Here is a 26,605-nt window from a genome sequence, read left to right as displayed (position 1 = left end):
TCAAGGTATAATTTTTGTTATACTTATCAAAAATTAAGTAACCTTTTTTCCTTTAAAATAAGTGGATTCTATCTCTCTGTAACTGATAGCTATTTTATTGGGTAATTTTGTTAATTCAATTTTGTATTTGTGATTTTTTTTTTAAAAATGCAATCCTGGTGGTTATTTTGGAGAGGAATTGAATTTTATTTTCAGCATGTCTTTATACTCATTTTAATGTGCTTTTATAAAACTTAAAATTTATAATTTGTTTAATAGCCACTATACCAAAGAAGGATCTTAGTATGCATGGTATCTCTCACTGATATCACTGATGGGAATACAGATACCTCTTTGCACTATTTTAGTACAGAAAAAAAATATGTGAGCATATTTAAATATGCACTAACCAACTTTTAAAAATTTGTTTGCAGATCATAATTAAATCTTGGCATTTTTTTAATTTCATATTTTTTGAGTGAGATGTATCTTGGTTGAGAGCATATTGTAAATGTAAATTTGTACACAATTGTATCATTGTGTGTAAATTGTGTATAAATTTTATATGCTTTGCTTTTTTTGGTAGTATTGTTAACACATGTCCAGTGTTGGTGATTATGAAGAGGTAAATAGTGTATTGTTTCAAATGCTTAACTTTGGATGCAATAAATTTTTGTTAAACATTTTCTTGTTCAAGCATTTAATTTTAATTATGTATCCTTCATAAAAGTTCATAAGACTTTGTGAAAAGAAAGTTATATGGCCAAAGAAGCTTTCTCATTTCTGAAATTAAGGCAGTCAGTACTTTAGATATCTAAAACACATATGCTTATGTTTTTGTGAAGGCTTAACAAAAAGTTCCTTTTTTTTTGTTTTTGGTTTTTTTTTTTTTTTACATTTTCTCTTTTAAAACTGTGATATTAAGAAAACGATAAGGGTTTTGAGGTCATTGTCTTCAACCTGGTGTATGGATCGAATTTCAGGACAGCCAAGCTACACAGAAAAACCTTGTCTTGAGAATCAAAACCAAAAATAATAAAGTGCCCCATCTTCCATGTTTTACTGTAAATAGATAACTTCTTATTAAACATTTAAAAATATATGTATTACCATTGTGAGAAGGGTCCTATTTATAAATTTCTATTTAGGTGACCAAGTATAGTTTGTTGGAACAGATAGCTGTCTTTTTTTTAAAGAAAAAATTAGTGATCTTATAATTTGAAATTTATGCAACTGAGAATTTACCTCATATTTTTCATGTTAAGCTTATGTATTTTTAAAGAGACAGTATAATAATAGTGATAATAATAATAATGATACCAAATACTATGTGTTCCCTTTTTTGAGACAGGGTTTCACTTTATATAGACTGGGATATATATATATATATATATCCCCCTCTGCTTCCTAAGTTCTGGGATTAAAGGAATGTGTTACCCACTGCTTGTCAGAGTTTCTTAAGTTTTAATTTATGTCAGTTGTGTGAATGTGCCATTATGTTAAGGTTTCATTTGCTTTTAGGATAGTTTAGAGTTATGGGGGGTGTGTGTGTGTGTGTGTGTGTGTGTGTTTGCAAGATTTATTTATTTTGTATACTGTGTTATGCCCGCAGGCCAGAAGAGGGCACCAGATCTCTATAGATGTTTATTAGTTACCATGTGTTTGCTGGAATTGAACTCAGCATTTCTCAAAGGGCAGATAATGCTCTTAACCTGTGAGCCATCTCTCCAGTCCCCGGATGGTTTAGTTTTAAATTGCTCCTTGCTTTGAGGAGAGAGTGTGCATTGAAAGAAAAATTTGGTTTACAATGCTTAGCCAAAGTTCTCTGGAGCAGAAGTATTTCAGAATTTGAAGTTTTTATAAGATGTTGTTTATATTTGCCTAGGCTTCACTGTTTGAGTAGTCCAGATTTACTAATCCAATGATTTTCAGAGCATATCAGATTTGGGGCATTAGGAGTGTTCAGTGTATACATACATTGTGATTTCTTTATGTTTTCATCATTATATCTGGAGACTTTGTAACCAAACATTTCTCATTGTATATATTTTAAAACTTATACTGTCATTGGGCCTCCGTAATATTATGTGTGTTCACAATCACATATATTCTTAGTTTATTCTTCAAGAAGATGTACATGGTTTTAGTAATATTGTACTTTGTTCTCAGATTTTCTCTGGATGACACTAAATTAATTTTTCTATAAATGCAAATCATGGTGTGGCGATTAATTGATAAAAGTTTTACTATACTTAGAGAATGAGACCCTTGTTTCATTTGGCCATAGGTTTTTGCTTTTAAACTAGAAAATAGACAAATTATTTTTACTTCTTTTTGTATAAAGTGGATATTCTACTAGTGAAGATGTTGTACTGTTAATACAGCTTAATTACTTGGAAAGAGACTAATGATTCTCAGATATTGATCATATAATGAAGATATTTAATGGTATTCATGTGATTTTAGTAGTTAGTGAAGTAAGTGTATCACAAGTCCTTAATATGGATTTATTTGAAATACATTTCCAGATGACCCCCTCCTATATGTGTGCTTATTCTCTATACAAATTTGATAAATCTAGAATTTTTTTCCTGTGGGTTTTTGAGTTCAATGGTAATTTTTTGGTTAGTAAAAGTATCTTGAATTTTTATTGCACTTAAAAAACAGGCTGCATTTGAAGTAAAGAGTTTTGTTTCTTTTTCTGTTGGAGTAAAAAAAGTTTTAAGTATTTAGGGGTTCTAAGTTAATTCTTTTCATTCATTTGTTGATATGGTTCTGGTAAGTATAGTCAATTAAGTCTAATGGAGGTGTCAAAAGCTTTAGGTAGGACTCGATGGCTGATGTCTAAACTGAATGGTGTCACCAACTTTCTTTTTTCACTAGACAGTTCACCAAAGAAAGAAATAGTATTGGTACCATTCTTATTCTGTGGGTAGAGCTTAGATATTATACTAAATAGACTTTCTTGTTTGGTAATATTAGGACTTTGAGCAATTGAGAAATAGTCTGCCAAGAAAGTCTGTAAGTTAGTGTTAGCAAATATAACTCGTTTTTCTGACTTAATATCCTTTGTTTTTAAGTTTGATATTTTAAAATTAATGCCTTTTAATTTAATTCTGTTTTTATTTTTCAGTATAAGAATATTGAATAAAGAATGAATTCTTTAATATGACTAATTGTCCTGTATTGATGTTAATATATTTTTTCTTAATAAAATTCCTCTAAAAGCTTAGATTTTTAAAAACATTTATTTATTCATTTTATGTATATGAGTGCTCTATCTGCATGCACACCTGCATGGCAGAAGAGGGCATCAGATCCCAGGATAGATGGTTGTGAACCACTATGTGGTTATTGGGAATTGAACTCAAGACCTCTGGAAGAGCAGACTGTGCTCTTAACCTCTGAGACATCTCTCTAGCCCCCTAATTTTTCTTAAATAAAGCCAGGAAATACTCTTTTTCTTACTTTTCTTTTCTCTTAATTTTTTTGTTTATGAAGATTGGTATGTGTGTGTATCCTTGGCTGTCTTGGAACTTGCTCATCAGGTTAGTCTCGAACTGCCTGTCTCTGCCTCCCTTGTGCTGGGGTTAAAGGTGTGCTCCACCTTGCTTAGCTGAAAAACTCATTTTCTTTCTTTCTTTTTTTTAAAATATTTATTTACTTTTATATGTATGAGTACACTGTAGCTGTCTTCAGACACGCAAGAAGACACACACATCAGACCCTATTACAGATGGTTGTGAGCCACCATGTGGTTGCTGGGAATTGAACTTAGGACCTCTGGAAGAACAGTCAGTGCTCTTAACTTCTGAGCCATCTCTCCAGCCCGAAAAACTTAATTTTCTAATTTGTTTGTTTTAAGCTGAATAGCCCATCAACCATGCTTTCTTGTTTTTGTTGTTCTTTTTCTTAAACACTTCTTAAGACCCGAAGCTCACTGTTTAGACCAGGCTGGCCTTGTACTCAAAGCTCCACCTGCCTCTGCTGCTGGAGTAAGTCATCAGTGTGCCACTCACTATCTTAGGCCCTAACTGTGAGTTTACACAGCTAGTCTTGATTTTTTTCTTTTAGAAAATAATAGTTTTGTCATTAATTTTCCTTGTACTCTCAACAAAAACGGAAACTAGACTGCTTGTCTCTGAATACAGAGTTTATAGGACATGTGATTGAAGAGTTATTAGAACTGTTTATTTAGCCTTTGATTATTTACTGAATTATTCATGATTTTTGGTCATTTTTGTCTATAGATCTTCATGCATTAGTTACTGTTTTGTATAAAACTTCCTATCAAGGAATTTTGAACCTTAATTAAAACAATATACTAATATAAAAATTTAAAAATCCCTATAATTTATGAAATTAAAAAAATGTAACCTTTGAAGAACATGACATCTATTAAAATAGTGACTTACACTGTTCTGAAAGGATTTGTGTTCACCATTGTTTGCTCAGTAAAAATAATAAACATCCCATAGCTTTTTGCCTCTGAATTGTTTTACAAATAAACTTGGGAGGTATAATGTCATATTTTTGTATTTCATTTACTTAGAAACTATGTTGTCTAAATAACATGCATTTAAGCCAATGATCTTTCTTATGTTGTTAATTGCATATTCTATTGTGATGCGTTATCCAGGCACAAACAGTTGTTAATACATTTTGTTGCTTTTGTATGCAGATAAAAAATTCATTGGCCTTATAAAAATGTAATTTTAATTTGACAGTTTTCTTAAACCTGGTTTTAGAGATTTAAGTTGTAAAATATTAGTTCCAGGATACATTATTTGATATCTTGTCACTCTTATTTTAGAGATATAGCCATTCATGGAGTGTAGGTGCTTAGAACTCTTCTTTTAAAAATGAAAAAAAAATTAAAAGTCAAAACTTGGGATCTTTTATTTATAAAGACATAAAAATTGAATATCCCTGAAATGAATATATGTCCAGACACACGTGTACATGAACACGTGTGTGCGCCTGCATAAACCCCTTTTAGAATGACATTGATGTGTCTGTCCAGGGTAGCATTAGCACAGAAGTAGTTAATGACTAGAGAGAATAGCATTAGCACTGTGAACCTGAATGGGATATAGGATCTTAGGCCCTCTTCTTGGCTTTGTCACACTATGTTTGTTTATTTGGTGATGTCATTTGTTGTCTTTAACTGGAATGTAAGGTCTTGGCTTCTGGCTCTAACATTCTGTGCCACCTTTGTTATAGCTTTCTCTAAAGCTCTATGGTGTAGGAGATACTTCTTTGTTAAAAAATGTACTGTTTTCAGCTATTGATTTACATACCAGGAAGAGAGAGTTTTCTTCCCTTTCCTGTTTGAGCACTTTAATAAGGCATTCATTACTCATTTCGTTTCTAGATAGGATCATAATGTCTAACAGGTTTTTTTTGGCTTTTTAATTTTGTTTCTTTGATTGCTTGTTATTAGGCTTATTTCCTATTTTTGCTTTCTTTTTAGTAGATGAAGTGTAATAAGGCATTATCTTAGTGTTCACTGGGTAATTTAGGAGAATTAGTTTGTATGTATTTCGGGATCCTATTATTCTCTCATGCACCAGCCTGATTGTTTGTGGGGTTTTACTCTCCCTCCCATATTGTTGTGCTTTCTCCCCTTTCCCTTCCCTCCCTTTCAGGAAATTGGAGGCTCTTTTTACCTTGGCCTCTGCCCAGGTTTGCCTCCACAAGAGTGGCATAGCCTATGCCTTTAATGCTTCTGATAAGAGTCCTGATTGCTTTGGATGCTCTACCTTTCCCAAGATATAATTTTGATCATTGAGATTCCAGGGGCAGTACCTTGTTGCCTGGATGAGTTTCCCAGAAACGTCCTGGAAAGCCTCAAGAAAGGAAACTTCAGAGCAAACAGAATCAACTAGGGATCATGACTATACATCCATCACATGCATACCAGCATGGGTTCAGCCAAGGCCTCCAAAATGATGCTTTGCCAGCCTCAGCTGGTTCTCAAGTGATGATGTCTTTGAAGTCTCTGTGGCCCGTGACTCCAGAGTTAAGGTAGTGGAGTTTCCCTTTAAAGCATCTCACAGCAGGCTTTGTAGGTGGGACAAATCTCACCTTGGCATGCTTGCTGACTACTCAGGTTGAAGGTTGGCCTCAGCCCTTAGGTCCTTTAAATTATAATTTAGGCATATAGCAGGTTCTGTTATAGGTCAGGATTATAGCCATCATTCATTATTGATTTTTTGCCTTTGAAATGTACTTTTAATTATGTATATATCTGTATGGGTATGTGTATATGAGTGCGGGTCTTCACAGAGGTCAGGGATGTTGGATGCTCCTGGTGCTAGAGTTCCATATGGTTGTGAGCTTCTTGATGTTGGTGCTTGGGATTAAATTCAGGTCCTATGGATGAGCAATACCTGAGCCTAATCACTATCTCACTTCTTCAGTTCTCCATCAGTTTTAATTGATGGGAAATGAACCAGCTTTATTAGTAACCTTGGCTATAAATAAGATTTTCCTTTGCTAAAATAATGAGTCTCCACTAGTCTAGATTTAACTAGTGATGGAGAAAAACAACCATTCTCTGAAATTTGTGGTTTGTTTGCTTCTAAAGTGACTGTAGTTATCTCCCATATTGCATATAGCATTACTGAAGGTTGTTGGCAGGTTGCAATATATGGATTTGATTTTATTCTCTGTTATTTATTGTATGGTTTATTAGGTAATATCGTGTCATATTATTTACATTAATATTCATTAGGCCATGAGCGCTAATTAGGTAGATTTATATATTCTGACTTCCCAGTTAGACATATTCTTAAGAATCTAGAATTTGAAAGAAGAAAACTTATGTGGTTGCTTACAATTAACAGTGAGGTTTTATTGTTAGGATTGAACTTAATAGTTTTGAATTTGTGGTTACAAACTGTAGTCAGATGACTGTATTGACATTTATAGTAAGTAGATTCAGAATGTAGTTCTGTTGCCTCTGTAATGTCTTATCCAAATGATGTTACAAATCTTGTAGCTTATAGTGAAATACAGTTTCTATTTCTAATCTAAAACTCAACAGTTCATGTACAAGCTTTATACATATAGACTCATTTATCCAGAATGCATTACCTAGTTTAACTGGAAAAAGATATTCCTGGTTCATGAGGAGTACTGTTATAGTATGTAACTTTTCTATATAAATCCTTTCATTCGGTTTTAATGGAGTTCCCTTTACTCTGTAATCGCTAACTTTCTTAAGGAGGAAAGTGTATCAGATAGTCTGTATTTTATGACCTGATCAGATTAAATGATATTTGTTACCTTTCACACTGTCAAAATAAGATATTGCAACCTTTAGTTAGTCTACTGTTAGTAAAATGCTTCCTATATGCAATCCAAGCCAACACCACTCAGCTACATGTACAACAGCAAAGCTTGTTTATCAACTTTAGTTGAGAGTGTCTGTACTTAATCAAACACAAACAGAGCAGAAACCACCAGAAAAGCAAAGTCATGTTCATCTATATCATTTTTTGTGACGTCTTAGGAAAAAGTACAAAATAACATATAATAAGCTTTTGTGGAAGTGATTCTCTATTTTGCTTCAGCCTGTTTTTTCCAGTGTGTTTGCTCTGCATTTTGATTGTAAATATCTTGTCTGTCAAAACAGAGGCCTTACTATATATCTGTATATTACTACTTCTTACCATGAGGTGAATTCTTGATTGAAATGAAACTGCATGCTAAGAAAAGGAGAGAAGGGTTTTTTTCTTTCCATTTATTTGTTTGCTTATTTATTTATTGCATATGAGTACACTGTCACTGTCTTCAGACACATAAGAAGAGGACATTAAATCCCATTACAGATGGTTGTGAGCCACCATATGGTTGCTGGGGGTTGAACTCAGGACCTCTGAAAGAATAGTCAGTGCTCTTAACTGCCAAGTCATCTCTCCCGCCTTGAGAGAAGGCGGGAGAGAAATAACAGACATGTCCAGGCCTTGTAGCTTATACCTTTAATTCAACCATTTAGGAGGCAGAGGCAGGCCTTTGCGAATTTAAAGCCAGCCAGGGTTATATAGTGAGTGATACCCTGTCTTAAAAAACAACAACAGAAACAAAAACCAAAGCAAACCAACAACATAACAACAGGAAAAAAAGCCAACAAAGGTTCCATAGACCCAACGATATCATCATTACTGGATTGCTCAGTCTTGATTGCCAAGTATATGCTTATCTCACAGTTGACAAATCCTGACAAGCTGTCTGGATCTTGCCACCTTCTTTGTGAGTTTATCAGAGTTTCTTCTTATTAGTTACTATGATTTATAAATTCATGGTAAAACGGTACTAAGACTGATCCATGACCATGCCTTTTACAAAACTTCATTATTGCTTTAATTTTACATTTTGAGGTAATTTTCTTTAGTGCAAACTTGGAAATTTCCTTGGAGTTTATTTTAAGTATAATAGTAAAAGTTGTATTTTCTCCTTAAGCAAATTTTTATTAGCAAATTAGTTGAGACGGATTTTGAGAAATTGTGTGAGCAAAGGTATTGTGCTATATTTTTTTCTGAAACTTACAATTCATTTATGATAATTTGTGTTCTTTGACCATGTAATAAGGAGCACTCATATCCTTTCTCTGCCTCAGCTTGACTATTATTTACTAATGTTTGATGGTTGCTTCAGTACTTCGTATTATGGTGTAAGTGAAATTAAAGTCCAAACATACTCTGTAGTTGGATATGCTGTTTCCTATTAGAGAGTGGTTTGTAACACATTGATTTTTTTTTTCTGAGATTTTTTTTTCTGTTCAATAAAACCTCTCCTTTGGCGTTTTATCTTGGAATGCCATTTGTATAGATAAATAAATTTATTGTTGTTAGCCTATCTCCCCATGGTAGTTTCTGGAGGATGGCAGTATCAACTTTCAACTGGTCAAAATAATAAAATATATCCCTGAAAGTTTTCAGTATATTGAAGATTTGTATGGAATTGAAATGAGTGCAGTGAACATTTTTGTTTATTGGCAGCTTATGTTAAAACATGGTTTTTCCAGTTTCTTGTGTATAAAGTCTGTTGATAACATTTATTCCTATTTTTATACAGAGATTTTTTTTTAATTCAGTGTACTTCAGACCCCCAAATATAGCTTTATATTGTTTTTTTTCCTCTAAAGAATTGCCAAGAAGATGCTTTTAGAAGAAATTAAAGCTAATCTTTCCTCTGATGAGGATGGATCTTCAGATGATGAACCTGATGGAGGAGAGAAAAAAAGAATTGAAAAACAGAGTGAAGAAACACCAGGCGATGATGGTGAGCTCCCCAAAGAGAAGTTATGTATTGGAATTGTAGTTTAATTTATTAGCCATTTAGTCTTTGCAGAATGTGTGAGAAGTCATTTTAGAAAATGCCATTTAAGTTTTTTTTTTTTAAAGATTTATTTATTAATTATATATGAGTACACTGTAGCTGTCTTCAGACACACCAGAAGAGGTTATCAGATCTTATTACAGATGGTTGTGAGCCACCATGTGGTTGCTGGGATTTGAACTCAGGACCTCTGGAAGTGCAGTCAGTGCTCTTAACCACTGAGCTATCTCTCCAGCCCGCCATTTAAGTTTTAAAAAAAGATCAAAACTTTATTATCCCAACTCATTTGAGTATCTTATGACAACTATGTACGTTATTGTAGTTGTTTCAGTTCCTGTCAATAAAGTGTAAGGAAAACTTTTCATGCTTTAAATGATACACACTGGTAGTAGCCCATATTCAGTAACCAAGGCTGTTTTCACTCGTGATACCAAGGAGATTTTCTATAAAGTATGGCGATTGCAAATATGCAGAATAGTTTTTAAAAAGCATTTAAAAGGTAGTCTTTTGAAAGAGTGCTTCTTTAATGTATTTTCTTTATTTAAAAGCCCCCAATCAAGTCAATTCTGAATCAGATTCAGATTCTGAAGAATCTAAGAAGCCAAGATACAGACATAGACTTTTGAGGCATAAACTGACTTTGAGTGATGGAGAATCTGGAGAAGAGAAAACTACAAAGCCTAAAGAGCATAAAGAAGCCAAAGCAAGAAATAGAAGGAAGGGTAAGACATTTTAATTGTGAACATCAAGAAAATAATGGTTTTGTCAGTGAGTTCTAGTATTGAAATTTGAGTATATTTGCTTAGACACTGAATCATTGCTCCTAAGAGAATATTATTACATTGGTGATTTCCTACTGAAAGATGATAGAACATTAATTTAATTTGATTAGGTTTGTGGGTTTATATGTAAAACATCTCAGATTATGTTTTCTTTGTTTTTTTTTAAAGATTTATTTATTTACTTTATGTGAGTACATCATTGTCTTCAAACACACCAGAAGAGGGCATCAGATCCCATTACAGATGGTCACGAGCCACCATGTGGTTGCTGGGAATTGAACTCAGGACCTCTGGAAGAGCAGTCAGTGCTCTTAACTGCGGAGTCATCTCTCCAGCCCTTATGTTTTCTTTGTATTGGACATCTGACTCTTTTGTTTTATTTCTGTTTTTAAGGCAGAGTCTTACACCATAGCCCAGTGTGACATCAAATTGATGACCCTCTGAATACTGAGATTATGGTTTATGTCAGTCTGCCCTGTATGAATGAATCTCGCATTTCAAGTGGTTACCTGTGCCTAGGCCCATATTAAGTATTGTGAATAAAAAAACGAATACAAAAATAATTGGCATAATAGTTTTCTGTTTGGACCAACATGGAGAATACTGAAATACATGAAACTGGAGCACATTGTTGTGGATGAGATAAGCCAGACAGAGAATAAAGTATTTCATATTCTCATTTAGAAGCTAAGGTTTTGATTTCATAAAGTTGAAAGTAGACGTGTGGTCATTAAAGGTTAGAAAGGGGAGAGTGGAACAAACCTCGGCTGAAAGAGCATTTTCTATTCTACTGCACAGCAGTTTGACTATACTAATTGATGATAAGGTTTATAATGATCTGCAAGAGGCAGGTTGACTTTTCCCAGCTGAAGTAAGTGATCAATATTTACAAACACACACAGAATTGTGAATTGCTTTGATCATTCTGCATCGAGTTGGCTTCTGTGTCCTTTTCATTGTTTGGACACACTTTACTTTCTGGCTTTGTAATATGATCCAAGGTCATCTTACTTTTCTTGCCCTATATGCCCTGCCAGAAAGATTGTCCTTCTGGAATTCTGTTTCTATTCTGACAGTTGTCATAGAGAAATGAAAGAGGAGTAGCACTAGAGGTACCCTCCACAATCAATCATCATATCTGATCTCCTGTTTGGTCCCAGTGCATGACTAGAAAACTATAATATTTTTGCCATCAATTTCTGTAGCTTTGGAATTCAGCCTGTCTTCCACTCAAAACCCAGAGTGTCTTAATGGTTTCTATTGCTGTGGTAACACTATGACCAAAAACAAGTTGGGAAGGAAAGGATTTCTTTCTCTTTCTTTCACTTTTTTTGGGGGATTTCTTTCTCTTTCTTTCACTTTTTTTGGGGGAGGGGGGTTGTTTTTCGAGACAGTGTTTGTCTGTTTAGCCCTGGCTGTCCTAGAACACACTAGACAAGGCTGGCATTGAACTCAGAAATCCACCTACTTCTGCCTCCCAAGTGCTGGGATTAAAGGCGTGCGCCACCACTGCCTGGCTGGAAAGGGTTTATTTCATTGTACAACTTGAACTCAGGTCACTTCCATCACTGAGGGAAGATGTGCAGGAAGCTGGAGGTTGGGACTCAAGTAGAGTTCATAGAGAGATGTTTACTGGCTTACTTATTCCTCCTGGTTTGCTCAACCTGCTTTCTTATGCAATTCACAATGGCTGCCTAAGGGCAGCACCTTCTGCAATGGGCTGATCTCCCCTCCCAAGCAATCAAGAAATGCTCTACTGTTTACCCACAGGCCAGTCTAGTGGGGAGATTTTCTCAGTTGAAGTTCTCTCTTCCTAAGTGACTCAAACTTATGTCAAGTTGGCAAACAAATCAAACAAATAATCAATCAAAAGACTAACTAGAACTAAAAGACAGGGAAAAAATGACCCATGACACTCACCTGCTGTTCTGTGTTGTCTTCCTCCCCTTATAGAGGAGTCATTCTTTAAGTCTTGATTTCAACCTCCCATCCACGGGTTATTGCTTTACTTTTAGAGTTCTTAGGTCATTGCTTTGTATGTCCTGCAGATGTTTTGTAATTATCCTCATTAGCAGAGAGTTTATAATCATCTTATTCATCTCCAGCAGCATACTTTACTTGTTTTCAATAGCCACACTTATTTTTGATGAATTTCCCTTTGGTTACCACTTACATATTTTATGTATGGCTAATTCTTGTTTTGTTAATCCATATACTACCAAATACTTGCATTTTACTTTAGAGGACGTTTTATAATTAATGCCTGGAAGGAATGTATACATACAGATTTAGTATACCTTATCTGCTATGGTTAGTACCAGAAATGCTTAGGTTTAGAGAGTGAGCAAGGGGCGGGGAGGGACAGTGTGTGTGTGTTTGTTCGAGCACCTGTGTTTGTGAAACACTGATATGTACATAATAAGATCTTGGGGAAGGGACCCATGTCAAAACACAACCCTGGATTTATGTGTCATCTAGACCTCATGTACTTAACTTAAAGGGAGTTTTCACTCATGGAACGTCTTGATAGTCATAGGCTTCAGATTTTGGAACATTTTACTTCTTCTGATCAGACACACAGAGAGAGACATACACACAGGGTTTCTCTGTGTAGCCGCGGCTGTCCTGGTACTCACTCTGTAGAGCATACCGGTCTTGAACTCATGTCTGCATACCTCTGCTTCCTGAGTGCTGCAATTAAAGGTGTGTGCCACTGTAGTGTATTTGAATGGTGCTTATTATCTTTTGTAATAAGCATTCATTCTCCTCCCCTTCCTGGTGGTCTTTATATAATTCTCTAGTGTTTAAATGTGAAATTACTAAGTGGAGTTTGTTTCTTTTGAAAACTATTTAGTGATTTATTCTTTTCTAACTTTAAGTGAGCAGTGAGGATTCGGAAGACACTGACTTCCAGGAGTCAGGAGTTAGTGAAGAAGTCAGTGAATCTGAGGATGATCAGCGGCCTAGAACAAGGTTAGTATTACAGGGGTTTTTTGTTGTTGTTTGTTTTGCTTTATTTTTCAGTGTTAGAAATTAGGCCATTGGGAGATGGCTCAGTAAGTAAAGCTGCCCATTGCTGAGATTGATGACTAGAGCTTGTTCCTTAGGTCTTACATGGTGAATGGAGACAAGTAATTCCTGCTGTTTTCTCTCTTATCTCTGCATACTTGCTGTGGCCCTGCCTTCTACATAATGTTAGGAATTAACATAAACTGACTAGACTTTTAAATTGTTTGAAAGATAGCTACAGGTGCAAATAAAGTTTAGTAAACACAATATAATATTTTGATTTGAAATTAATTCATAAAAGAGGAAGAGGTGCCAGTGAGAAAGCTCACTGGGCAAAGATGCTTGCTGATAAGGCTGATCCTTGGGACTGCTTGGATGGAAAGAGAGAATTGATTCTTGCATGTGCACGTTTGCACACACAAACACAGTAAAGTCAGAAAAAGGATGGGGAATAAATTTGGTCAGAGTACATAATATGCTTGAATAAAAATGTCTCAATGAAATGAAATCCATAACATTGAACAAATGAATATATATTAATAAACATTGAGAAAACAAGTAGTTATACTTAGTCTCTAGAACTCAGGGCCTTGTATGTTCTTTGAAAAGACTGCCCTTTGAGATACACATCCAGGCTTCCCTCCTTCCCTCCTTCCCTCCTTCCCTCCTTCCCTCCCCTCCCCTCCCCTCCCCTCCCCTCCCCTCCCCTCCCCTCCCCTCCCCTCCCCTCCCCTCCCCTCCCCTCCCTCCCTCTCTTCCTGTTTCATATAGTTTGGCCTGCTGGCCCTGAACTTAGTATGTTGTCATGATGACCTTGAATTTCATTACTCTTATTTTCAGTTCTTGGGTAGTGAGATGACAGATGTTTACTACTATACCCAGTGTATGCTGTGGCAGGCGTTGGACCTATGGCTCTGTGTCTTGTAGTTATACTACATACACTATACTCCTAATCCCTCATTACTTTTTTAATTGCTTGATTTTGTAGTGCTGGGAATGAAAGCCCATGATCTTACACATGCTGTGCACATGCTGTATGTATTGAGCAGTTCCCAGATGGTCAGTGTTATTAACACTACTAAATTATACACTTAGAAAATGTTAAGATGGTACATGTTGTGCTTTGTGCATTTTATCATTACTAAAATATTGCCATGGCCTATATCTGTGCTTCCTACTCAGTACCATAGCGTGTGTGCAGCATGCAGTTTGATCCTGGCATGTACTATTTCCAAAGTAGTGCATAGCTCACTTGAGGAAACTCATGGAAGCACTTTATCTTACATTTCAAATTTTCTTCAGGTCTGCAAAGAAAGCAGAATTGGAAGAAAATCAGCGGAGTTATAAACAAAAGAAGAAACGACGGCGCATTAAGGTTCAAGAGGATTCCTCCAGTGAAAATAAGGCAAGAATGACGTTTAGTGTTTGCTTCAATTATAATTCACATGCTTAGTAGTAGTAATTCACTACTTTCTCTTTGAATTTAATAATTACATTTGATTTATTTAACTTTAAAACTTGTAGAAAGAGTCTATTTTTCTTTCTTGATGTTTTTTTCTTTAGCCTCACAGTCCTTAATGGCTTATTTTCTTTTTAATTGTTTTGAGTCATGAGATTATGAAAAGACCATGTTTGTTTTTGGTATGTCTACAAGTTGTGATTGCTGGGCCATAGAAATAATTACATTACATGCTAAAGGATTTTCACCTACTTTTTTCTATATTGGTTCCATCATTTAGCATTCTTAAAAGCTCTGTACCACCTCACATTTAGTTTTTTACATTTTCATTTTTTATTTAATAACAGCAGGGTAGAGTATAAAATGGTATTGTATTACAGTCTTGAAGTTTTTTTTTTTTTTTCCTTCGGTGACCTGGACTTCTTTTCATGTTTTTGTTTTCCTTCTGTACATTTTAAAAATACCCATTTGATTCCTTTGCCCTGATTGTTTCTTTATTTCTAGATATAATTAATAAAGCTTTTCTTCTACCTCCTGTTGGCGCATTACATATACAACATGAAGTGAATGCAGAACAACATTTTTACTCTTGTTTCTGTGTTTAAATTTCACAGAGCCATTCTGAGGAAGAAAAAAAGGAAGAAGAAGATGAGGAGGAGGAGGAAGAGGAGGAGGAGGATGAAAATGATGATTCTAAGTCACCTGGAAAAGGCAGAAAGAAAATTCGGAAGATTCTTAAAGACGATAAACTAAGAACCGAAACACAGAATGCCCTTAAAGAAGAGGAAGAGAGGCGAAAACGTATTGCAGAGAGGGAACGTGAAAGAGAGAAATTGCGAGAGGTAATCAACCTTCCAGTCTTCTATATGTCTTTCGTAGACTTGTGTCACAGATGCATACAGATTTTCAAGAGTTGAATGTCTTAATAAACTACAGATTTCTTTTACACCAGTGCTTTATGCTTTGCTTTTTAGTCTGTGTATAATTAGGTACTTGGAAACACTTGAGACTCTTGTATGATCACCAGAATTATCGTATAGTTAGTTAAGAAAATAATTCCTTTTTAAATTTTTCTTTTAATTTTTAGAATTGTATGTATAGTTGTCCATTTGTGCGGTGGCACCCATATATGTATCCGAGGGCACTTTGTGATTAGTCACCTCCTCTTGCCTTTATGTGGGTCCTGAGGGTCTAACTTAGCTTGTATAGAGATACCTTTTTCTACTGGGCTATCTAGCCATCCCTGAAACTCATTTATTCATTTATTAAATATTTCTGTTTTTGTTTTGACACAGGGTTTCTCTGTGTAGCCTTGGCTGTCCTGGACTCACTTTGTAGTCCAGGCTGGCCTCGAACTCAGAAATCCACCTGCCTCTGCCTCCCAAGTGCTGGGATTAAAGGTGTGCACCACCACCGCCCGGCAAGTTTTGTTTTTTTATGTTAGAGATTTGAACACATTTTCGTGGTATATGTTAGCCACATTCTCTACTAGCAAACCACACCTCAGTCTGACACATTTGAAATCAAGAATATTTCTTTCTTTTTTCTGCATCAAACAATAAAACTGTTGACAAACATTTGTTAAAACAGTATTAGTATTGCTTAATATCACGGGCTATATATGGAAGCACTTCTCTAGGTCTAAATCTATCCCTTCGTTCCCATCTATAAATTGTCAATTTGAATTAGCAAATACAGGTAAATGTATATCCATACTTGTGCTTGTGTATGTTTGTCTATTTATTTTTTGTTAGTGTATATTTGTGTGTGTGAGCTACATATGTATGTTAGAGGCCAGAACTCAGCCTTGAGTGTCATTCCTTAGGAACCATCAACCTTAGTTTTGAGACAGAGACTCAAAACTGAGAGAGCTAGCCACGTAGGCTATGTAGGTTAGCCACGGAGTCATAGGAGCCTACTGTTGCTTTTTTTCTCCTTTCCTTCTTGCCTCACCCCCCTCCAATCTCCCTCCCTCTCCCCCCCCCTTTGCCCTTTCCTGCCTTCCTTTCCTTTCATGCATTGTTCCCATTTCATGTATTGTTCTCAGGTCCATATGTATGCACAGCAAGTACTGTACTGACTGAGAGAACTGTTTACTCAAAATTCTGCCTAATAGAACTGTATTGGTGATACACTGGCTCAAAGGTCCTTTCTTGTTTTACTATAGTGATTTCAAGTCTATATAAAGTTTTTCATCTGGGAAACATAAATCTGGACTTTCTCATTTCGGATGTCTTCTGTAGGAATAGTTGAGTCTGTATTTTGTAAAATCTGTCTTAAGATTGATATACCATCATTGCTTGAAAGAAATTTATGAGCTTAACTATCAATGACTCCCTTTTTTATTTTTTTGTAGGTGATAGAAATTGAGGATGCTTCACCTACCAAGTGTCCCATAACAACCAAATTGGTTTTAGATGAAGATGAAGAAACCAAAGAACCCTTAGTGCAGGTTCATAGAAACATGGTTATAAAATTGAAACCCCATCAAGTAGATGGTAAGAAGCTATTAAATGATTCCATCACTTTTAGCTGAATTTTACCTATATTTTGTTTTCTTCTTTTTTGCCTATTGTTTTCCCAGTCACTGGAGATACATTGTTGAACAAAACTAATATGCTTCCAGCTGTTATAGATATCACAAAGAAGTAAGGAAGAACAAGTTTGGGTATCTGCAAGAGTAGTGTTTTAAGTAGGCCAGAGGTACTACTTAGAAGTGGGAATCTGTCTAGCAAAGTGGAGTTCTACCACATAGTGCTTGGCTAGAGCACTTAGGTATAAGCACAGTTAACCAAAAGCTTTCTTTGGGAAATGAAATTTCAACATTTTCAAGTAAGTGTTTAGTTGCTTTTCCTGCATTAGTATCACAAAGTTAGTCAACTGCCTTACTCTCTGCTGCCCTACTTACTGAAGTAGTTTTAAATGTGTATGTGAAGTGCTCCATAAGGGAAATAAAACAGTTCCTGCTTCTTGGATTACTGACCCTTCTTACTGTTCAGTTTCTACACCTGGACAGTTTCTATTTTCAAGTATTCTTTTGCCTCCATCAGCCATCCTGAGGTATAGGGAAATGTAGTGTGATAGTTTATAATAACCGAACACACCCTTATCTTGTCTGCCTGTGTTTTATTTCTGATTTATTTAAGAAGAACAAACAATTCTAATTGCATTTAAGAATTTATTTTTAGCTCCAAGTGTGTTTTCAATCTTGTTTCTTGGGTGCTGTACAGATGACTCAGTTGCTCAGAATACTTAGAATAAATCTTCAAAAACAAAATAAAACTCTGCTGATTCTTGGAAGATTTGGTTTCTCATTCTTAGGTGTTCAGTTTATGTGGGATTGCTGCTGTGAGTCTGTGAAAAAGACAAAGAAGTCTCCAGGTTCAGGATGTATTCTTGCCCACTGCATGGGCCTTGGTAAGACCCTCCAGGTAAGAGCTATAGGAAATAAACCTATCCATTTTTGTACATATATTGGATTGTGCTGTGTTTTGGGTAGATTGTGGAGATTCAGCAATAAAGAAGAATGAGAAGATTTCTTCTCAAGTATTGAATTTTGTGTTGGAGAATGAAATTTTAAAAATGCACTTTCTGATACTGTGTTTAAAGGGGAGGACTTGAGAGGGCAAGCGTCTTTAAAGAGGTTGGCGATTGTATGTGCACATACATATTGTCTGTAATAACAATGGGGAAAAGGCCATGAATTGGAAAGAGAGCAAGGTAAGGTATATGTGAAAATATAGAGGGTGGATAGGGAAGGAGGAAATGATATAAGTGTATTATAATGTCAAATAAAAGAAAAAAACCCACAGACATTCCTAACAGCATTATAAAAATAGTGATGTCTGTGCAAAGATGCTGATGTAGGTGAAGCAGTACAGTTGCAGGTATGGCTTCTCACCACTTCAGCGATACATGCATTTAATTTATTTTTCAATTTTTATTATTCTGTGATAGTAACAGGAATGCAAAGTCTTTTTTTTTTTTTTTTTTACTATTAAAACTGCTTCATTTCTTGGTCTGGGTTTAATATTATATTTTCTTTACTTGGATTTCCTGTGTGTTGGAGTCTTTAAAAGTATGGTTTTTAGTTGGCTGGCTTAGTGTTTAAAGTAAAACATATTAAGTCATGATTGCTTGATTGCTTTTTAAAAATTTTTTTGTGGATATTTCAATGAAAATGTCACTTTTTTGGTTCCTTTATAGGTGGTCAGTTTTCTTCACACAGTTCTTTTGTGTGACAAATTGGATTTCAGTACAGCTTTAGTGGTTTGTCCTCTGAACACTGCTTTGAATTGGATGAATGAATTTGAGAAGTGGCAGGAGGGATTAAATGACGATGAGAAGCTTGAGGTAACATTTAGTAATGTCTCCTATTGAAACCGTAGCACGAGAGTCACAGAAAGAAGACTCTTAATTTCTAATGCATATTTTAATGGTAATATTTAGAACTTTATTTTTAAAGGTCTCTGAATTAGCAACTGTGAAACGTCCTCAGGAGAGAAGTTATATGCTACAGAGATGGCAAGAAGATGGTGGTGTTATGATTATAGGGTATGAAATGTACAGAAATCTTGCTCAAGGAAGGAATGTGAAGAGTCGGAAACTTAAAGAAATATTTAATAAAGCATTAGTTGATCCAGGTAAGTACATTACTACCAGTCCTGACATTATGAAGCTAGTTGAAAATTTATGTTTGTCTTTAAGAGTTTCTAATTGAGCCAGGCATTCTGGCACATACCTTTAATCTCAGCACTGTGGAAGCAGAAGTGGGCAAATCTCTGAGTTTGATGCCAGCTTCACCTACAGAACAAGTTTCAGGACAGCTAGAGCCAGCTAGAGAAATCTTGTGTTAAACAAACTGATAAAAAAGTTAACAAATAATTGAACATATACTAATAACTAATAACTAGCTGCTGCTAGTTTTCTTTGTCCTTGAGGTTTTATTTTTATTATTAATACTGATAATTTTGCTCCTAGTGGTGCATTTTAGCTAACAGTATAGGGATTAATTCATTTAACTTCTAAGTAAGTCCTACCTTTGTCGCCACTTTGTCAGTACCTCTTCTTGGATTTTTGTTTTCTTAGTCACTGAAGGCATCACTTCACTTTTAAATAAGAAGGCAGATCTAAGAGAAGGCACCTAAAGGATTCAGGAACAAGACTTAGTATTATGTGACTGAGACTTGAGGTCAAGAGACAGATCAACATAAAGTAAAGATTAAAAAAAAAATTCTAGGAGAAGCTAGTAGCACTTCAGAAGACAGCCAGAGTTCTTAGGGGCCCGGAAGCAGGGAAGCACTGGTTAGCCATGTAAATGCCCTTAAGTCTAAGCCTTCTATAAGTTAAATATGTCACTATTTAGCTTCACAGAGAATAGTTCCAGGCACCATTTTAGCCAGGCTAGGTGTATAGTATCCAGCTTGATCTGAAATGAATATTGGTTTGTTTTTTGGTTAGTTTGTTGTTGGGGACCGCACTAGCCCCAAGTTGGGGCGGCCAAAATAAATGTTGCAGCCCAGGCAAAATGTTGAGGCCCGGGCCGACCCACATTTGGGCGGCCACTGTATCCCGGCCCAAGCTGCTGCTTCCGTCTGCAGGTCGGACTTCAGCAAGAGCAAGGGTGACGGCAGATTCTACCTAATGTCTGAGATTTGTCTCTGATGATCCCTCTATAGTCTCTGATCTCCGTCTATATTCTCTGATCTCTGGTTCTGTCTTCTATAGTCTGACTAATGTCTTCTATCGTCTCAATTCTGATCTGTTCTGTCTCTGCCTTTTATATGTCTCACTTCTAAGCCACACCTCTAAGTTACACCTTTAATCATGCCCTTAGGTCTTGTCTCTAACTCTGATCTCTATACCTCTAAGTATACTATTAAGTCACACACCTTTAATCTCACACACCTTTAATCTCAAGGTATCTAAACCAAGATTATCAGAGTGTGCTCAGCTGTTGTAGGCTATTGTAATCCAAGTCTCATGTCAGGGTATATGGCTCAAGATGGCTGCAAAGCTGATAGCTGCTTTCTGCTAAAAGTCGGCCCCCAACAGTTTGTTTGCTTGTTTTTGTTTTTGATGTAGCCTAAATCTAAGTAATGGTGAATCTTAATAAAATTCTAGATATCGTTTTATCTGATACGATGCGGATCTTATTTTCAAAATGTACTTATTTAGTTTAATTTTAAAGTTAACTTTTTAAAAAAAGTTTTAGGTAAGTGTTTTGTGTGCTTGTACATCTATCTGTTCACCATGTGTGTGCCTGAAGAGGCCTAAAGATCAATTAGATCTCCCATAAGTGAAATTATAGATAGCTATGACCTGCCATATAGGTTCTAGGAATTGTACCTAGGTCATTCGTGAAAGCAGCATGTGCTCTTATCCTTTGAGCCATCTCTTCAGTCTTCTTGTTCATTAATTTTAAAAATTATATACCAAAATTATGTTCATTATGACTTCAACAATACTTTGGTCTCTCCATTATTGTTTTGTTATATGTATTTGTTTGTGACAAGGTGTTTCTATGTTGCCTAGGCTGGTCTTGAATGCTTGATCCTGCCTCCATTCCTGTCACCTATCATTAGAGATAGTTTGAAGTCTACAACTATTTGTGTTGAAATGAGTATCTTACAATGTCAACTATAACACATACCAAGAGTAATGTATTAAAGCATAAGATCTAAGATTCAGTGGTAGTAATAATTTATATGTAAATTCCTTTTCCATTAATATGTTCTAAATTTCTGTCAATAGGTTCTACATTTATTAGAAGAGAAATGGGAAATAATAATTTCTTTTTTTTTCCTCAAGTGATTTCTATGGTGTGATGTAAATTGGTTGCACCAAAGATATATATGTCAGCTGAATATTTGAAAACTTGGTTTGTATAATATAAAAGAAATATCCTAATTCAAGCCTAGGGTAAAGATATATAGACAAGCTGCTTTGAGGTGTCATAGTCTTAGACAAGAGGTTGCAAAGTAGGAGCTTGTCAGGTCAGAATCTGGAAAGTTGGGAAGATTTTGGTATGACAAGTATGACAAGTATGGAGTAGTTAGTAATACATCCTGATTTTAGCTCCTCTGGCTTTGTATTGGTACTTAATCATTTCTACAAGTGGCACAGAGTGATTATAGTCGTTTATGAATTGCCTTTGATGGTGAGAATTGAACCTAGGGGCACTTTGCCACTGTGCTACATCACTAGTGTTGGCTCTCATTTTTCAAAATAGTACCAATAGGTGGCATTGTAACATTTTGAAAAAGAAACACCTTAGAATGATACATATATTTGGCCCTTAAGTGTCTCTGAAAAGTGTTTTCCTATTTACTTAAATTGGTCTGGCAGAGTTCTCTTACTTTAGTGATTTTAGAAGAATACTTTTAAGATTTTTAGCTTCAGAAAACAAAAATCTGTGTGTATATATGTGAACAATATTCAAAGCATTGTTGTATTTTAGTAATACTGTCTGCTTCCTTTATTTTTAATAATTCCTTGGAAAGACACAGGAAAACCTGAAGTCTTTACACTAATGCTTATGGCTTCTTATACTGAAATAATCCAAATTAGGGTTAACAACATGAAAAGACACACAGGTCAGAATTCAGGAACTTCTGGGTTGGGCAGGTAGTTATCTCCTAGAAGAGTCATTCAATGAGAGGTAGCTTCTTCCAGTATGGATGTATAAGTATTATCAGCCTTCTGGCTTGCTTTGGACTTGGTTAAGTCTCCAGTTCCTATAGATGTCTAAGAGATTCTTAGCCCTCTTACCATAAACAGCATTTTAGAATAGATTGTCTGATAAAACACACTTATCATGCCACATAGAGTATTATTTTCCTTTTTCAAAATTAATTAATCTCAATATTTCCTACCCCAACCCTAAGCGTGCATATGTATACATACATTTTAACAGAGGAGTAGTATAGATAGATGCCTTCCTGCCAATTTGAGGTTTTTAAAAGCAAATGACTTTCATAATGTAAATAGCTACAGACTTTTGGTTTTTATTGGGCTCATTTTCTTTCTGACTTGATGACTGAAAGTTCAGTAGGAACTGTTCTTCAAATTTAGAAATTCAATTTTTGGGGGCTCCTTTTGCCTAAAAGTACAAAATTCAACACTGGGTTCAGTTGCATATATCTACAATCTGAGAACTTGGGAGGGGGAGGCAGGGGGACCAGTAATCAAGGTCATTCTCCTTTATTTAGTGGATTCCAAGCCAGCTTTGGTATATATGAGATTTTATTTTATATTCTGCTCGAGGTGGAACTTCGATCCTATGGAAGAGCAGCACGTTCTTATAACCACTGAGCCCCGTCTTCTTTCAGCCCCTATATTATATCTTACAGCATTTCATATTTTTCTTCTCATGTATATTTCAACTCTTTTGTGTCTTACCCAATAATTTTAATGTAATCTAATGCCACAGTATTGTTTTTAGAGATATTTTTCTTCTAATTGTTATAAATGCTATTCTATAATCATTCTAACATATCTTAGTTCTAAAAGTTATTCTTTTAATCTCTTAAAAGATACTTCTTGTATGAAATACCCAAATCTGTTAAGGATAATCTTCACTAGTATTTCATTATCCTTTTTGTATTTGTTTTTTGATACAGACTTTCTCTTTGTAGCCCTGGGTCTCCTAGAACCCTGTAGAACAGGTCTGCTCCTGTTTCCTTAAGTGCTAAGACTAAGGGTTTGTGCCACCATGCTTGGCTGTTTTGGTAAAATTTTTAAGCATTATTCTTCACAGGGTTTGTAGATCTTAGTAGTACTTTAATATTTGGTTATGGGGACTTGATTAATAACTAATTAATGCCATTTCAGTCATGCACAGTGGCACATAAAATATGAATGTGCTTCTAATGATACTGCTTTATCTTCTTTCTAGATAAGCAGTCTAAAATGATGAACCATATATTTCCATGAGCGACCTTTTTAGTTTTATTGTTTCTTTTAGTTTCATTTTATTTTAATTAAGTGTTGTTTTTATGTCTATTTTTATAGGTCCTGATTTTGTTGTTTGTGATGAAGGCCATATTCTAAAAAATGAAGCATCTGCTGTTTCAAAGGCTATGAACTCTATAAAATCGAGGAGGAGGATTATTTTAACAGGAACACCACTTCAAAATAACCTAATTGAGTGTGAGTTAATATTATGTCATTCTTCTGTAGAATGTTGCCATTGACCCATATATTTTTGTACATTTGGCCATTTCCTCCTTCTGTTTGTTGTAGTCTGTGACCATAATGTATAGTTGATTCTTTTGTAAAAGAACAACGTGCTTTTCAAGTGGAATGCTTTGTAAATTGGAGTAGCAAACTACTGTCAAGACATGCCATTGTCATTGTTTAGATATAACTAAGTGAATAGAAATACTTAAAAAGTATCAGAATTCTTTAGTGATTGCTTCAAAATATACAAAATGTATATGTGCTATTGAGGTCTAATAGGGATATATATCCAGTTTGAAGGAGGCACCAGCAAGGAAAGAAAGACTCCGGTTTTGACAGTGTATACCTCTAATTCCAGCACTGAGGAGGCAAAGGCAGGTAAATCTCTGTAAGTTCAAGAATAGCCAGTAATACATAGTGAGACTTTGTGTCCCCCTGCAAAAATCAAAATAGAAAAGAAATGCCAATTGTGAACATTTTGGAAAATGGAGATGAGAAAAAAGGAACTTTCAGCAAATCTTTCCCAGAGTAGCATCTGCTCAGACTGAAGAAAAGAGTGAAATCCTTGGAGAAGTGCCTTGTGATGTTCCCTCCCTGTCATGTGATGGGGCGGGGCTTATTTAACAAATTGCATTTGGCATCATAGAGTTCCACATTTTCTTGTATGTTAGGCTTTTAATTCGTTCATTTTTTTTTTCTGTTTCTCTTCTATTCTCCTTTAACAACAGAAATGCTAGTTTACATTGTCATTGTGTTTCAGATAGGACAATTGATGGTACCTTTAAAGACTTTTGCAGCTGAATCAAGAACTGAATTAGCTATATAACTTAGCCACAGTAGCCTGTCCTCTATTTGTATTATTTTTATGTGGTACTTAATATTTTATTTGCAAGATGTTCTCACTGACCATAAAATCATCATTGCAGTTATATACACATTACAGTATTATACTTGTTTTATATTTTACATGTTATGAATAGTAATTTAGAATCAACTGCTTTGTAACAAAATAGGTCTAGGATTTATGGATGATCGCTTTTCGTTTCTTACATCATTTATCTAGTTGTAGGTCAGATCTACAACCCGTTTTTATCCTAAGCTTACATTTCCCCTGTTGCCTTCTTTACTACCTCCACTTGCCTTTCTGAGAATACTTCTAGGAGATGAGCATTTGGCATTAAGAATATTTTGTAGCGTTTTTCTGGGTCTTTCTATTATTAACGTTATTAATGAATTAATATCTTGTCTCTTAGATCATTGCATGGTTAACTTTATCAAGGAAAATTTGCTTGGATCCATCAAGGAATTCAGAAATAGATTTATAAATCCAATCCAAAACGGACAGTGTGCAGATTCTACCATGGTAGATGTGAGAGTGATGAAAAAACGTGCTCATATTCTCTATGAGATGTTAGCCGGATGTGTTCAGGTACAGAGATGTTCCACAGTACCAGAGATAATGGAGTCCCAAATCAGTTTTTGACTTTAGGCTTGAGCTACATTGTCTCATTTGCTTCTTTTTTAGTTTTATAATTATATCTCTTTGCATTGATTTAAGGATTCACCAGTTATTCACATTTGTAATATTTTTCACAGTTTAAGAACATAGTTGATCTATACACTTTCTTCATATTTTGCTTTGTTCATGCATGTTTCGATTCACATTCTTACAGCAAGGGCTTTTTAAGAAGAGCACAGCTGTTCTGATTAAGAAATTCTTATGTATGCTTTACATGGTATTCAGAACCTCACTGTTTGAATAGCTAGTATGACTTAGAGGAACAATTCTTAAAGTAAATGTTACACAGTTTTAGGGGCTGGCAAGATTGTTTAGTGGCTAAAAGCTCTTTGCTACACAAGCCTGGCAACCCAAGTTTAATTTCTGGAATCCATGTAAAGTTGGAAAGAGAAAAACCTGCTCCAACAGAGTTGGCCTCTGGTCTCTACATGGGTGCTGTTACACACATCATTCATTCATTCATTCATTCATTCAAACTTTCTTCATATGGCCTTTCACAGACTCATACATACACCAGTTTTATTACTTTCGGGTATATACTGAACAGGTTAATAACGTTATTAAAATAAGACTGTCGGTGAATTTAAATGCATAGATAGGTAAGTATGTAGAGATGGAGCTGTCAATTCAGAGATTTCAAGATCTATATTCTCTCCTAAGACACTAGATGCTAAAGGTAGCTACAGAATTGTTCTACTAGGACAAAAAAGGCTATCCTTAATATAGCTAGAATGCTATTATAGCAGATAATCCTGTTTGATCATGTTGGCTATCTGTACTATTGAGCACTTCTTACTATTACTACCCTAACAGTAAGTTAGTTTTTCTGTTTAAGTAGTTATTTGTATTTAATAATTATTAGTGTGTGTGGGTTTTTTCCTGTCCCTCTAATAAAATTGTTTCATTAGTGTTTTATACATGTCTTATTTTTTAGATGGTACAAACATTGCTTCAGAACTTATTGTTTGGCATACAACTCAGATTGCATTACAGTTTGGATTTTGTGGGGTTTTATTTCTTTTTTTTCTGTTTTGTGATGGGTTTTCTTGATGTATCCTAGGCTGGCCTGGAACCCTTGATGTTTCTGCCTCAGCCTCTCAAGTGTTGGCATCCCAGGCATGTACTTTAGCACTTTGATTCCTATGATTTTCTATGTGAAAACCAAGTTACTTTTGACAGTATTGTTTTTCACATGATTCTGTGATGTCACCAATTTGTGCTACTTTTTTTTAAAATACAGAGATGACCATCTTTATAACTTGTATTTTGTTAAGTGATCATATGAGCACTTGAATTTAAAACCTGATGAGCATGTTGCAGTATCTTTTTGAC

The 26,605-nt window shown here is 35.2% G+C and overlaps 1 protein-coding gene across 8 annotated transcripts in view; it reads left to right on the top strand.

Moving 5' to 3' along the window:
* Atrx (ATRX chromatin remodeler) overlaps positions 1–26,605 on the top strand; it is a 129,300-nt gene that overhangs the window by 61,064 nt on the left and 41,631 nt on the right. For all 8 annotated transcript variants that reach the window (XM_034486303.2, XM_034486300.2, XM_034486298.2 and 5 more), the window contains 11 exons: positions 9,131–9,267; positions 9,873–10,046; positions 12,986–13,079; positions 14,418–14,520; positions 15,189–15,416; positions 16,931–17,072; positions 17,896–18,005; positions 18,781–18,927; positions 19,040–19,217; positions 23,587–23,724; positions 25,008–25,183. In XM_034486303.2, the coding sequence (XP_034342194.1) occupies positions 9,131–9,267; positions 9,873–10,046; positions 12,986–13,079; positions 14,418–14,520; positions 15,189–15,416; positions 16,931–17,072; positions 17,896–18,005; positions 18,781–18,927; positions 19,040–19,217; positions 23,587–23,724; positions 25,008–25,183 (1,627 nt within the window). The remainder of the gene's footprint in view (positions 1–9,130; positions 9,268–9,872; positions 10,047–12,985; positions 13,080–14,417; positions 14,521–15,188; positions 15,417–16,930; positions 17,073–17,895; positions 18,006–18,780; positions 18,928–19,039; positions 19,218–23,586; positions 23,725–25,007; positions 25,184–26,605) is intronic.

This window comes from Arvicanthis niloticus, chromosome X (assembly GCF_011762505.2).
Source record: "Arvicanthis niloticus isolate mArvNil1 chromosome X, mArvNil1.pat.X, whole genome shotgun sequence".
Classification (NCBI taxonomy): domain Eukaryota; kingdom Metazoa; phylum Chordata; class Mammalia; order Rodentia; family Muridae; genus Arvicanthis; species Arvicanthis niloticus.
The sequence above is the reverse complement of the archived record's forward strand: the minus strand, read 5'-3'. Positions and strand labels throughout refer to the sequence as shown.